Source organism: Capricornis sumatraensis, chromosome 5 (genome assembly GCF_032405125.1).
Source record: "Capricornis sumatraensis isolate serow.1 chromosome 5, serow.2, whole genome shotgun sequence".
Classification (NCBI taxonomy): domain Eukaryota; kingdom Metazoa; phylum Chordata; class Mammalia; order Artiodactyla; family Bovidae; genus Capricornis; species Capricornis sumatraensis.
Window position 1 is genome coordinate 68,845,921 of NC_091073.1, and position 16,037 is coordinate 68,861,957.

Sequence of the window (16,037 nt, forward strand, 5' to 3'; positions counted from 1 at the left end):
TGTGGTGTTGGAGAAGACTGTTGAGAGTCCCTTGGACTGCAAGGAGTTCCAACCAGTCCATTCTAAAGTCCTGGGTGTTCACTGGAAGGACTGATGCTAAAGCTGAAATTCCAATACTTTGGCCACCTCATGCAAAGAGTTGACTTATTGGAAAAGACCCTGAATGCTGGGAGGGATGGGGGCAGGAGGAGAAGGGGACAACAGAGGATGAGATGGCTGGATGGCATCACCGACTCGATGGACATGAGTTTGAGTGGACTCGGGAGTTGGTGATGGACAGGGAGGCCTGGCGTGCTGCTATTCATGGGGTCGCAAAGAGTAGGACATGACTGAGTGACTGAACTGAACTGAACTGAACCAAATAGATGGTAACTGAAGACAGGGAGCCCTGAGAAAAACCAATATCCTCTTGAACTGAGTAGGAGAGAGTCAACAAAGGAGCCTGAGAAGCTGAGTCAAGATCTAGCTTTGCTTCTCATCACCTGACTCCCTTGCTCCCAATACTGGAGCTTATGGTTTCAATGAGCTGTTAGGGGATGAGTGGGCATTAACTACCACTTTAGGTTATTTTTTGCCCCAAGATTGAGAACTGATCAATGAAGTCTAATACTGTATCTTAGAGAAATAACGGTTTTTAGCAGAAGCCGCCAGTTTCTGGCATTCCCCAGGTTTACCAGCATTCTTCCCTCTGCTTCTTTATCTTTTGGTTATCTCAGTGAGAGCTGACAAAATTCAATGCTGAATACCTGGATTGTATCACACTGACTTACATTTAATTTTCTTTCAAAACATACTTTTTTTAAAGGGATTTGCATTACATCAGTAATAAATACACTAAAGTTGGAACAACATAAGGATGAGAATCACTTTTAGATCTCACCTTTAATGTGGAAGGACATGATGGCTGATTTTCCTACATTTAAGGTAATCAAGGTGCCACTAGTCATATGAGAGCTGATTATAAAAGGGCTTTAAAAATGATTGTTTTTAACAAGTAATCTGTGCCATACTGAAATGTTTAAATTTCCCTGCCCCCCACCTCCAGAAGCAATCAACATTTCAGTTTGAAAGGATTTTTCAAAGGTTTGATTTATGGAGTCAAACTTTCTCTCCAAGATCAGTTATTTAATATCAGTTAACTGGAGGCATAAATAATCTTAGGCTACCTTCACATCTCTCTGTGTCTTCTCTATCATACCAGTTTTATACTGGCAATTCTTCAAAGTGTAAGGGAAGGCAAAATGTGCCATCAAGAGAAGGATATAAGTTCAAACCTGAAGCTATGAATCTGGTAGTTACAAAGTTAAAAAAGAAAAAAAATTATCAACTCAGAATCCTTGGTTTAACAGGAAAAACAACAACCTCCCGCCCCCGCCCCCCCACAAAACACCAAGGAAATAAATTATTGTGTTTTATGTAAACACTAAAGTCCAATATATAATACTTAACATAAGAAGACTTGGTAATTATTACAAAATAATTTCATTTGAAAAACCACTAATTTTAATGTATAGTATTTACTTTAAAAACATTTAGTATGGAATAAACATGCTTTTTAATAAATATGAGCATCATGGATTCAAATTATCACAAGTACATCAAGAAGTATGTTGCTCTTTATGATCCAAAAAGTTTTTGCCAACTAAAAATTATCACTTGAAACCTGTCTCTACAAGGATTAGGTCACTAACCACTTCAGTCATGGACCTTCAACATACTCTGAATGGAATTTAAGGCAGAGATTAGGAATGAGGCACTCTGTGCTCTCAGAAAAACTGGCAAAGCAGGCTGTCAGATATTTTCAGAATATTTATGAGCCTAAATTCTTACAGCTAAAATCTTAAAATTTAGATATAATTTTAAATTATACCTAGAAAAGCACTAAAATCATTGACAAGGGTATCTGCTCCTTGTGACCAGCAGTAACCCTTTGCCAAATGTGGGCTTAACTCCATGTATCCCCCCTTCACCAAAATCACACAGTATTGGTATACATACTGACCTCCCCAGCTACCTCTTCAGAGCTGCTCCTCAGATGTTTCTGAGAGGCTGTCTCCAGGGCTATAGTCCTCATTTTGCCCCCAAATAAAATTTAACTCACAACTCTTATGTTGTGCCTTCTTTTTTCATTCGACAACTTTAATCGTGAAAATTCCAAAAGAAAGTAGTACAACAGTGCTCAATCTATTTAAACATAGGAAAGGAATTTCAAAATTTTTACTCATTATTGAAAAACATGAAAAAAATTATTCACACTTTGTGCTGACAAGAATATGGGGTTTGGCTGTGCAACTATAAATTGGTACAGCAGTTTGGGTGGCTATTTGGCAGAATTATCAAGTCAGTAATACATTTACTCTAACTTAAGTTCTATTTTAGGAATTTATTCCACAAATACACACAGATGTTCACATGGAGAAGTACAAAAATGTTCACAGTGATATGACTTACTGTAGCATAAAAACTGGAAACCTAAATATTCATCAGAGGATTGGTCAATGAGATTTTACATCAGTTCTCTCCAGCTGTTAAAAAGAATGGTAGACTTATAGATAAAGCAAGACAGGTATGGTATACTGTGAAGTAGGTAAAATAAAAGCCCTCCAGACATGTCCATCTCCTAATTCTCAGAATCTGTCCTTACTTTACAATGCAAAAGGGATGTCGCAGATAAGATTATCTCCAGATGGGGATTATCCAGGCGGTCCCAATGTAATCACAAGGGTCCTTATGAGAGGCAGAGGAGGCAGAGGCAGAGACAGTGACGGTGATAAGCTTCAAGATGCTTTGAAGATGGAGGAAGGCACTTGAGCCTTCAGAAGTCACTTGAGCGAAGGAGTGCAGGTGACCTCTAGAAGCTGGAAAACGCAAGAAAACTAATTCTCCCCCAGATTATCCTGAAGCAACGCAGAGCTGCCAACACCTTGATTTTAGCCTTAGTGAAACCTATTTCAGATTTCTGACCTCCAGAACTCTTGCACTGTTTTAAGTGTGTGGCTTGTGGTAACAGTAATAGAAAATTAATGCAACTATTAAATTTAATGAGGAAGCAGGATATCAGTAAATATAGCATAATCCTACTGTAATCCCATTTATGCAAACAGTTACATAGCACATCTTTGTAAATGAATCAAAAAACATCCCTGAAAAACATCTTTAATATAGAGGTTTTATCTCTGGAGAGGTAAATAGGGTCGGAGATAAAGGAATAGTCCTGCTTTTATCTTTTCCCATCGGTTTTTAAAATTTCCAAGTTATAGAAAATTTGAACAATCTTATACTTTCATCTGTATTCACAAACTGCTAATTTTTGTCCACATGTGCTTTATTTGTGTTGCACGTGTATACGGATACATTTTCTAAACCACTTGACGGTAAGTTGAAAATACTATCGTTTACTTTTAGGTAAACTGGCATTTATTTTTAAATGACTGCTTTTAGAATTTAGAAAAAGCAAAAGATAACCACAAGCAGTTCCTAATTTCTGAAGGAAATCTTATTTCCATCCTATCTTTTTGGAAGCAAAGGGAGGTGAAAAGATCTATTTTTCTGATGATTTAGTTAACAAGTTACCAGTGACCAGAGTCTAATTAATATCTGATGCTATGTTATGTTCAATATATTCTCCTGATTCTACTGAAGAAAAACCTGCTTTGAGTGACTTTAGCTGGAATATAAAATATAGTCAACTCATAAAATTGTTTTAACTGTAGATACTACATATGCTTGAAGAATTCCATGAGTAAATTAAGGCAGCTTTAGACTGACTTGCACCCAGAATATTTTTAACAATGCTTCTTCGGGAATATGTATTCAAAATTTCAAACAGCCAACTTTGGTGATACAACTTTTTACAAATTGAACATTGCCTATATTGTGTTGGCAACTTTCTAGAATTCTACTGGTTTACCTGCCACCAACAAATCCTTGCATTTGGAGACTGCTAAACTTTCTAATCAAGTTTATAACACTTCCACACAAACTCCTTTGTGTCTACACATATACAATAATTTCAATATAGTTTTGTTTCATTAGTCAATGCTCTACTGTTGAATATTTTTATAGCTTTTTTAAAAACATTATTATTACCTATACAGGACAGTTAAGTGTGATGTAATAAAAAATATACATTTGACCTATGTCCCTGGTCCTAACCCTAAGCTCCTACAACCCTTTGGAATTTCCCAAATGATAGGAACATCTTTTGTTATTCATAAGAAGATGCTTGCAACCACGCCAGTGTCCGAAGGCAGGAGGAGAAGGGGAGCAAAGAGAACAAGATGATTGGGTGGCATCACCAACCCAATGGACGTGAGTTTGAACAAGTTCCGGGAGCTGATGAGGGACAGGGTAGCCTGGCGTGCTGCAGTTCATAGGGTTGCAAAGAGTCAGATATGGCTGAGCAACTGAACAACAACAAGCTAACGAGGTGACTCTAGGTGGGGTTAAATGACTCTGGAACGGGGCCTGGTCACCAGAATGAGGAAGCCTTGATTCGAAGCGAGGAACTTTCAGCTCCACCTCTCAATCTCAGGGAGGGGAGAGGGAGTGGAGATTGAGTTCAATCACCAATGTCTAATGATTTAATCCATCATGCCTATGTAATGAAACCTCCATAAAATCCCCAATCAGGTTCAGGAAGCTTCTCAGCTGATGAAGACACTGAGGTGCTAGGAGGATGCTGTTCCCAGAGAGGTCTTGCAAGTTCCATGCCTCGGCTCATATACTTTATCCTATGCATCTCTCCCATTGGGCTATTCCAGAGAGGTATCCTTAAATAAATCAGTAAAAGTAAGCAGTGTTTTCCTGAGTTTTGTGAGTTGCTCTAGGAAATCTCAGAATCTGAACAGGGAACACGGGAACCCCTGAATCTGTAGCAAAGTTGGACAGAAATGCAGGTAGCCTGGGGACCTGGGACTGATGTCTAAAGTAAGCGCATCTTGTGGGGCTGAGCCCTTAAACCTGTGGAGTATGAGGCTAACTCTGGGTAGCTAGTGTAGAATATGACTAAATTGTTAGATACACAGTTGATGAGTGGGGAAAAACAAAACAACAGTGAATCTGTTATTTGCACTTAATGGGATTTATAAATCTTAAGGTGTAAATTCTACATGTTTTGAGTGCTGACTCAATACTCTGTATGCGCCCATTCAATATATCCAAAATAATCCACACACATACATACAATTCATGGCACAAAGGCTTAAGAGGAATTCTCTTGGAGGTTACCTGAGACTCTTACATAATACTCTGTTGAATGAAAACACAATTTAAACAATAAAGCCAATAAAACTAAGCAGAAAGTAAAGGCAGGTATATAGGCAGTCTCACTGGACAGTCTAGGGAGACCCACCAACAATGGCAGTCTACTGGAAGGGCTCTCCCCTGCAGCTGTGCTGTACAGGGTCTGCACATTGTATATGGCAGTCCTGAGTATATGTGAAAAATCACTGACAAAACACAAAGTACATCTCCAGAGACTAAGAAACATTTAGAATGATTATCATCCAGTAAGAGTACTATTATATAGTGAAAGTTCACAGCCCAAAATCTAAGTTAAATTTGGGGATCAAACATGGTATCTGGTAAGGTATTAGCACAGACAATGTGTAACAAATGTTATCTATTGCTCCCCTAAAAAGATAATATTAAATTAGTATATATTAATATATATCCCCTAAAGGGTAACATTGGAAGGACTGATGCTGAAGCTGAAACTCCAATACTTTGGCCACCTCATGCGAAGAGTTGACTCACTGGAAAAGACCCTGATGCTGGGAGGGATTGGGGGCAGGAGAAGCGGACGACAGAGGATGAGATGGCTGGATGGCATCACCGACTCAATGGATATGAGTTTGGGTAAACTCTGGGAGGTGGTGATGGACAGGGAGGCCTGGTGTGCTGTGATTCATGGGGTCACAGAGTCGGACATGACTGAGCAATGGAACTGAAAGGATAATACTAAATATTAAATCACACATATTTGAAGTATCTTTTTATGTCAACAAACACTCATATGGCAAAATCTATTTTGATCTTAATTAGCAATAAAATTTTCACACTTAAATAACTATAAAAGAAGATAAGAGAAGGGAAAAAGAAGACAAAGGATGATTGCTAACAAGTGAAAATTGAATTGTTGTTTAGTCGCTAAAGTCAGAACCAGACATGGAATAACGCACTGGTTCAAAATTGGGAAAGGAGTACATCAAGGCTATATTATTACCCTGCTTATTTAACTTATATGCAGAGCACATAATGCAAAATGTCAGGCTGGATGAAGCACAAGCTGGAATCAAGATTGCCAAGAAAAATAACAATAGCCTCAGATATGTAGCGGAGAAGGCACTGGCAACCCACTCCAGTACTCTTGCCTGGAAACTCCCATGGATGGAGGAGTCTGGTGGGCTGCAGTCCATGGGGTCGGTAAGCATCGGACACGACTGTGCAACTTCACTTTCACTTTTCACTTTCATCCATTGGAAAAAGAAATGGCAACCCATTCCAGTGTTCTTGCCTGGAGAATCCCAGGGACAGGGGAGCCTGGTGGGCTGCCGTCTATGGGGTCACACAGAGTTGGACACGACTGATGTGCCTTAGCAGCAGCAGCAGCAGATATGTAGATGACACCACGCTAACAGCAGAAAGCAAAGAGGAATTAAAGAGTCTCTTGGTGAAGGTCAAAGAGGAGAGTGAAAAAGCTGGCTTAAAACTCAACATTCAAAAAACTAAGATCATGCATCCAGTCCCATCACTTCATGGCAAATACACAAGGAAACAATGGAAACAGTGACACACTTTATTTTGGGGGGCTCCAAAATCACTGCAGACAGTGACTGCAGCCATGAAATTAAAAGACGCTTGCTCCTTGGAAGAAAAGCTATGACAAACCTAGACAGCATATTAAAAAGCAGAGAAATTACTTTGCTGACAAAGGTCCATATAGTCAAAGCTGTGGTTTTCAAGTAGTTATGCATGGATGAGAGAGATGGACAATAAGAAAGGCTGAGCACTGAAGAAACTGATGTCTTTGAACTGTGGATGCTGGAGAAGATTCTTGAGAGTCCCTTGGACTCCAAGGAGATCAAACCAGTCAATCCCAAAGAAAATCTACCCTGAATATTCGTTGGCAGGACTAATGCTGAAGCTCCTTACTTTGGCCACCTGATGTGAGGAGCTGACTCGTTAGAAAAGACCCTGATGCTGAGAAAGACTGAAGGCAAGAAGAGAAGGGGATGACAGAGGACAAGACGGTTGGATGGCATCACAGACTCAATGGACATGAGTTTGAGCAAACTATGGGAGATGGTGAAGGATAGGGAAGCCTGGTGTGCTGCAGTCCATGGAGCCGCAGAGTCAGAAACGACTGATTGATTGAACAAGTTACTAAGTTATATCCAAATCTTTTGCAACCCCATGGACTGTAGCCAGGTTCCTTTGTCCATGGGATTTCCCAGGCAAGAATACTGGAGTAGGTTGCCATTTCCTTCTCCAGGGGATCTTCCCCACCCAGAGATTAAACCCACATCTCCTGCATTGGCAGGCAGATTCTTTTACTACTGAGAGACCAGGGAAGCCCGAAAGCTGAATAATAATTTTCTAACCACAAGGAATAAAAAGACAATTTTTCAAAATGCTAAATGAACTATGTAAAAAAACAGTGACATATGTTTACTCTCCAGGAATAATAAAAATTACCACCCTTTCCCATAGTTTTCAAGTCAAATTGGGGTCCTCTAGTCAGAGTCCATTTACTTTGTCTTCAGAAGCAAAAGGTTGGAAAAACACCAATGAATAACTACAAAACCAAAACAATAACATAGTGTCCTGATGTGAACTCTGAGTACTTCAAAAATACCCTTGTTCTCTAACAATGCAACCACTCCACTGTCAGAGACCCATAGAAGCCACAGTGCCAAACAGCACACCAACTAAACACATCCTTGGAATCCACCAATAAGGATACAAGGCTTACTGAGAGAAGGAGAGGACTTCATGAGATTCTGAACCAGCTGCTCCACTTCTCTGCTTCCTTTGTAAGCATCTCAGGGATTTGTTTTCCTAACAGTCAAAACATTATAGGCACCAAGGCTCTGTGAGAATGTTTTTCACTTGAAATGCTGGACATAGAAATCAGGTCTTCTCTAAGTTATACTTTCCTTTGCAAATTTCTGGAAGATTCAATGCTAGAAAAGAACTGGCACTCTTCCTCATTATTCTCTAACAAAGTTGGCAGAGCTGAAATTACAAAGAGATATAAAGAATTCCATATACAAAGCCCCTGGAGAAGGAAATGGCAAGCCACTCCCATACTCTTGCCTGGGAAATCTCCTGGACAGAGGAGCCTGGCAGGCTACAGTCCACGGGGTCGCAAAGAGTCGGACACGAATTAACGACTAAACAATAACAATGGAAGATAGGAAGAGTAATTATTAAAAAAAAATCTGGTGCAATGTTGAAGACTGATCTTCTGGATAACATGATATAAATGGAACATTAATCTCTAAGCTATTGTGAATATATACTAAAATGACAAAAAATTATTTTCTTACAGAAAAAAATTAGAAAACTTCTTAAGAAATGATTAAATAAATTTATTTTAATAAACTCTACCTTAGCAATCTGTTATACATAAATTTATTTTGAACAGTTCAATAAAATATTTCAATTTCTGGGTGTGCACCATACCCACCAAATAGAACCTAACAAATTACTAACATCACCCGTGAAGGCTAGGGGAGCAGGAACAGGTTTCATTAACAACTCTGCAGTGATTCCCTTAATACATAGCTAGCAAACCTTGTGACAACAAGTTGGATTAAGAAAATACAAGTGCAGAGGGCTGTTTTCAAATCTAACTGAACACCCAAACAGTTTACCCTGAACTTGGACTTCTGACGATTTAATTACCTAGAACACTGCCGACCAGGAACAAGTGAGAAAAGCATCTATCAGCTTAACTAGCTACCATGAACCCCTGGATAAAGAGAATTCTTTAGGTCTTCTTTCAAAATTCATGACTAAGCCATTGTATTTCGTACATATTTAGTAGATATGCCCTTCCAGTCCACATAAGAAAAGAAGCAACATATGAGAAAGAAGGGAGGGTAAGCTGAAAACTACAGCGTTATGTTTCTGGTCGACACTGAGAAGTACCCTCTCTCGGACTGGTTATCAAAAGCCCCGCTGAGTCATAGGCATGTGCAAATCACTCTATGTTAAAATAAACCCAGAATGCCATAGTACAATGGGTGACATTTGTGATGAAGACAGAATCATCCAGAGTAATTTAAATTGTGTTCAGGATATTCTGCTTCAAAGTCTATTTTAACAAGCTCATCATTAAAAAAAAAGAGAGATGGCTTAAAATAGTCTCCACACTTACAAAAATGGTGCAATGTCACAATGATGTTCTTTGCTGCACTATTTAAAATAGCAAAACACTGAAATGCCACTTAAGTGTCTAAAAAGGAGACCAGTTAAATAAAGATTTCAATAAAACACTTAGCTATTTTAAGATGCTAAAATTCAATACTTCTCAAAATGGAAGATATTAATGGTATAAAGTTACATTTAAAGGGCAGGTCAAAAAACTTGTTTATAGTTTAATACATTCCTGGAAAAAGCTATGTATATTCATTTAAAAATGGAGAAATGGAGGAATTTTATCAAGGCAGACTTCTTTAGGATAAAGGATTTTAAGTGCCAGTTTTCTTTTTTCTCTATATTCTCACTTTTCTACCACAGTGAATACATATTACTTCTGAAAAGAAATGTCATTTCTTAAAACAGCTGAAATACTATTTTAAAAACTGTCCAAAAAATCAACTTAAATAACAGCCTCTAAAAATATCCTAGGACGAAAACAGTTTTTAATCCGATGGCATCTTAACCAAAGAATATAATAGGACCAGTCTTTTTAAAAATTATTCAGTAGGTAGGTCTTCATCTTCCTCTTATAGTGCCCATCCCTGCAATTTCCCCATATCTAGCAAAATCTGGGCTCAGCAAAGGATCTGCGATCACACTGATAACAAGGAGAAGACTACCCATGATATTACTTAGGTAACTTGTGGGTTACTGGGGATCAAGGACTTAAGGTAAAGAAAGAAATTTATATACTGTTAGGCTCTTAGGCACTGTCTAGCCACCTGCAGAGAATCTTAAGACAAAAGAATCTTCCTGATTTCTTGAAGGTTGATCCCCTGCCCCCCTATCCTGCTTAGCTGTGATGCCAAGGCCTAAAAGAAAACGTATTCCACTGCTACTAAGTGTTAATGTTGCAGCCCTGCAAAGTGAGAAAGTTTCATTTCAGCACAGAAAAAGCATGGCTAAAATCAAGGAGAAACCTCCACCAATATATAAAAATGCTATGGAGGGCCAGAAAACGTAATCTCATTTCTGGAGTTTTTCTGCATAGCTAAAGAAAGAACAAAAAACAAACTTTAGATTTTATTCTTCCCTAACCTCTAATTCTCACAAAATTTGCTTTTCCTGTCCCAAAGACCTATTTAATTATAACAAGAATTATAAATAAGATCTCCCCAATATTTCATTATTGTCACCACAGGATCCCATCAACAGCAGGTGCCTAAACTGTGTATTTGTCAGCCAGCCTTCTGTCCCCAAAACCTGAAGTGAGTCAGGACTTGACACTATAACCCCAACATAAACCAAATGTCCCTCCAGATCTCCTCAACTCACCCCTGAATTTACAATGCTACATCCTGCCACTCACAGATACTTTGCTATGATGAGCCCACTCAGTCCAACAGGAAAACACACTGTTCTCTTCACTGTATCTAGTTGCTTTATTCACTTATTCACTGCTCTAACTAGTGCAAGTGTGAGTTCTAGTTCTTTCACAATTCTACCTTTTAGAGAAGTACAGGCTGGTAAAACCAGTTTCTTCAAGAATTAAAACTGCTAGCTTTGTACATAAAACCATGAACTCTACCAGAATAGTGGCCAAAATTAAAGCAATAATTCCAACTTTTTCTGGTTTGGAATTTTTTTTTTTTTTGGCTGTGCCATGCGGGATCCTTAGTTCTAGGTCCAGGGATTGAACCTGTGCCCTCTGCATTAGGCGCACAGAGTCTGAACACTGGACTTCCAGGGAAGTTCCTAATTCCAACTTTCTATGACATCATTTTTGGAAAATAACTATTCCCTACTAATTTGAGTGCTTAATAAAGTTCCACTCTAAGAAATAACCAGAAGATTTATTTGCTATACATTGATTATGTTATTTTGCCAAAATTATGGTGAATCTGACAAATTCGGTTTATATGTTTACTTCCACAAAGCAAATAAAGAACAAGCAAAACTCTGGAACACAGAATCTATAATAAGCAAACTACTACAGAGAAGTCTATAAATTACCTCATGTTAATGGGTCTAACTGCAGGTGAATTTTTAAGGAAGAAGAGTTCTTTACTAAGTGCTAAATTTTAAACAATTTCAGGGGAAGAGTCGGAATGAGTAAATATTTCAAAACCATTTGAAATGTCATGGTAGTACCTCAGCTCACTTAAAATGTTCTAAATGTTAAGTATATCAATAAATGAGAACAAACACTAGAAACGAACATGTATCTATAGAAGAATCCACCCCCATGAATTAACCAACTAAAAGTGAGAAAATAATCAAATGATAACGTTAATAGATGTTGATTCTAATTTAAGAGGCATTTTTCATTTAAAATACATCTGAAGGCCTCAAAGTTGGAAAAATGTCACAAACAAGATGAAGGCGTGAACATCTACATGCCTAGTTTGAGGACCTTCAACACAAATGGCTTTTCCTCTGGCCCATGTGAACGGACCTGACTTCTTTATCACGGCACTAGAGAGCACCTTCACAGCAGAATATACCAGAAGAGTCTACAAAGACTTAGTGCATTCCTCTAGAGAAAGTCACCATGTTCAGCCCAGCACAATGCTACAAGGAGTTACTTTTTTAAATGAAGGTTTAACTTTGGCTCACTTGAATCTAAATATTATAAATTACAACCAAGTATGGAAATTTTTTCTATGAATGATCTCAGTGCATTGAATGAACTGGTGCTCAACATGACCTGCAGCATTTTCAGTACTTGGAAGAGCAGTCTAACAAAGCACCCTCAAACCGCCTAAAACAATCCAAAGCCAGCCACAGTTCAATGAGCCATGTACTTTTAATCCTTTACACAAGAAGGTAGTTGATTAATTTATCCTGAGGGAAACCTTATGTAATTAAAAAGTCTGAAACACCTGATATACCGATTAACAAAGAAAAGCCGTCTCTAGAGCAGTCCTTCTGCCTAGGACTTAATGCATGTAACTTTACAGAACATCAAACATATTTGGATTTTTGAGAGATTAAGAAAGCAGAGTTGGATACATGCACCCCATAGTTCACTGTAGCACTATTTACAATAGCCAGGAGATGGAAGCAACCTGATGTCTATTGACAGAGGAAAAGATAAAGATGTGGTGCATATACAACGGAATATTATTCAACCATAAAAAAGAACTAAGTAATACCATTTGCAGCAACATGGATGGACCTAGAGATTGTCACACTGAGTGAAGTAACTCAGACTGAGAAAGATAGATATCATACGATATCACTTGCAAGTGGAACCTAAAAAAATGGTACAAATGAATTTATTTACAAAACAGAAATAGAGTCACAGATGTAGAAAACAAACTTATGGTTAGTAGGGGGAAAGGGAGGAAGGCTAAACTGGGAGATTGGGACCAACATATACACACTACTATATAAAAATAGATAATAAGGACCTATTTATAGCACAGGGAACTCTCCTCAACACTCTGTAATGATCTATATGGGAAAGAATCTAAATAGTGGGATTTATGCGTAACTGATTCACTTGCTGTACATCAGAAACTAACACAACATTGTAAATCAACTATACTCCAATAAAAATTTTTTTAAGAAAGCAGAGTTGTAGGTCTTCTAGAATCATTTGCAAAAGTGAAGAACATCATTTAAGAACTAATACAACGCATGTTTTGCCTATGTGTTCAGTCATGTCTGACTCTTTGTGACCCCATCAGGCTGTAGCCCATCAGGCTCCTTTGTCTATGGAATTTCCCAGGCAAGAATACTGGAGTGGACTATTATTTCCTACCAACCCAGGGATTGAACCCTCATCTCTTGGTCTCCTGCATTGGCAGGCAGATTCTTTACCACTGCGCCACCTGGAAAACCCAGTATGACTTATATTGGGATTTTTAGAACACTTTCTTGATATTTTATAAAAACTAAGACAAAAAAGGGAGGAAAGTAGGGCAACCAAAAAATTAGAAATGTAGTTGAACAAACTATTTTACCATCTTTTCCTATACTATTCTACATCAACTGAACATCCTATTCCAGCTGGATGAACTTTCATAAATTTATACAAATTATGTCTCCAGCAAAAGTTTAATTATTTTTGACTGCATTGACCTGTCAGTTTTATCAACCAACTCAGTGTGAGAGCCTTTTCATTAATTTGCTCTGCTGTCTGAGTGGAGTAGCTATTTAGCAGCCCCTAGGAGAAGGCACGGAGAAGGCAATGGCACCCCACTCTAGTACTCTTGCCTGGAAAATCCCATGGATGGAGGAGCCTGGTAGGCTGCAGTCCATGGGGTCGCTAAGAGTTGAGCGACTTCACTTTCATTTTCCACTTTCATGCATTGGAGAAGGAAATGGCAACCCACTCCAGTGTTCTCGCCTAGAGAATCCTAGGGACGGGGGAGCCTGGTGGGCTGCCATCTATGGGGTCACACAGAGTCAGACACGACTGAAGCGACTTAGCAGCAGCAGCAATCCCTAATTAGTATATATTTTTCATGATAAATCATTTTTCCTCACTGGAAACATAAATTATATTACTTCTACCAATAAAACAGGAAGAACACATAATAATTAATCTTGACTTTAGATGACAGCAATGAGTAAAAGTTTATTCTATTCCCTGCCAATATTTCCTTCTTTTTTGTCATTAAAAATTTCGTTTGTTTGGGACCCACCCCTTACTTTTTCATAGAAGACTCCTACATGCCACGTGGCTCAGCTGAATGAACACACAGGGCGCCAAGGCAATTCTAAGTCTGACTCCAGCATAACCTTGGCAAGATCAGCTACTTCCTCTAAGTTTCAGTTGCTTCACCCATATCTGAGGTAAGCGGTGATCATCATCCTTAGATTTTTAATACTTTAAAACTTCATCTCTTTGATGTTAGTTGTCATACAACTAGATGAAGTTTTAAAGTATTAAAAGTCTAAGGATGATGAACACTGCCTACAGGCTTCCTAGGTAGCCCAGTGGTAAAGAACTTGCCTGCCATGCAGGAAACGTGGATTCTACCCCTGGCTGGGGAAGATCCCCTGGGTAGGAAATGGCAACCCACTCCAGTTATTCTTGCCTAGAGAATCCCCTGGACAGAGAAGCCTGGCAGGGCTACCGTCTATGGGATCGAAAGAGTCAGACACGACTGAGCACAAAGGCACTACTCACGTGCCATACTACAGTTATTTCAAATATTTATTTTCTTACCTCCAAATATAAGGCTACATTTAAAAAACATATATATTCTACTGCTGTTGCCTGGAATTTTCTAATACTACCCTGAACAATGTCACGTCCTCCTTGGTAACTTTCTATGTCATTTTTACTTGAGGGACAAGGAATATATTTTTAAGTGAACCTGTCTTTAAAACACACACATACACAACTACTTTCACTCCATCACTTTTCTGTCATTATCCTTTACTGAACTGAAATTTTGCCTATCAATCTTCTAAAATATTACATTTTCTTTGAAATGCTGTATTACCTAGCGGTAGCAATCAGCATTTTTAATACTTTAAGCATTTCAATTTACTGTTCATAGCACATTATGACATCACTGCCTTCCAATGTCTGCGCTCATTAAATATCCTCTACCTTTGTTCCCCTGCCTTCGATACATAGACTGCAGATGTCCTATTGTTCCCGTTCACCATTTCAGTGAAGAAGCTTAAAAATGACTTAGTATTTCCACGTTTCTTTGCTCAGTAAATAACACTTCCCCTCACTGCAACTGAGCTGGAGAGTCTCTCTCTCATCAAAAGGCAAGATCTGGACAAGACTAAATAGGAACTAGAAGGCCGAATGGGAAGGGGGGCGGAGTCAGTACATCAGCCCAACAGGGGTTCCAGGGCTTTCACAGATAAACAAAGGAAGTTGATTTTCCCACGGTGCCGCCTGTGCTTCGACCATCCTAAGGTACTCACTCGTGTGGAAGCCCAGAGCTCATTACCTTCAAAACGCAGCCCAAGTGCTGATTTTTCTTCTAAGGGAATCCCACTAAAAGCAGACAACCAGAAAGTCAACGCAGACAGAGATGGATGAGGAAGGGTGGGCCGACCATCGATTACCTTCCTCTGACTCCACGGAAGAACCTAAATATCTACCTACCCCAACATACCGACACATAGCTCCTCCGCTGCTCAAGATACAATTTTCAGGGGGAGGGCAAAACAGGGAGCGTGTGGGGTGGGCTTCAGGTAGGGTGAGTGCGAGGATCAGGAGAGAGGAGTCAAGTTCAGGGGCGGAGGGCCGAGGGCACTGGAGGGTGGTCTGAGCCGAGCGGAACGGCGTGGGTGTCGGCAGCGCGCGAACGCCAGAACGGTCGGGGGCGGGCACAGGCTCCTTCCTCACCTGGCAGCCCTTCTTGTGATGAAAGCCCACCACCACGATGTGCAGGACGGGCCCCCGTGGGGGGCCATCGCCGCCCCGCCTGATCTCCATGGACGAACGCCGCGGGCCCGCACGACGATGACTTCAACCGCCGAGGGCGGCAAGCTAGGCGACCCCGCGATCCCCAGGAGGACGGCGAGAGGTGGATTTCAGGTGTCAGCGAGGGAGCCGCATGAGAGCCGCGCACGGGGCCGGGAGGAGGCCGACGATCCTGCAGCTCTGCACCGCCCCCCCGGGCCGCGGCCGCGCTTCCCTCATCCGCTTCCGCTGTTTCCGGGCTGTCACCTGATGCTGGGGCCGCCGC

The 16,037-nt window shown here is 39.9% G+C and overlaps 1 protein-coding gene across 2 annotated transcripts in view; it reads right to left on the reverse strand.

Annotated features, from left to right (window-relative positions):
- AVL9 (AVL9 cell migration associated) overlaps nt 1-15,784 on the reverse strand; it is a 50,754-nt gene extending 34,970 nt beyond the window's left edge. For both annotated transcript variants that reach the window (XM_068973269.1, XM_068973268.1), the window contains exon 1: nt 15,695-15,784. In XM_068973269.1, coding sequence (XP_068829370.1) covers nt 15,695-15,784 — 90 coding nt within the window. The remainder of the gene's footprint in view (nt 1-15,694) is intronic.
- Nucleotides 15,785-16,037: the final 253 nt, after the last annotated feature.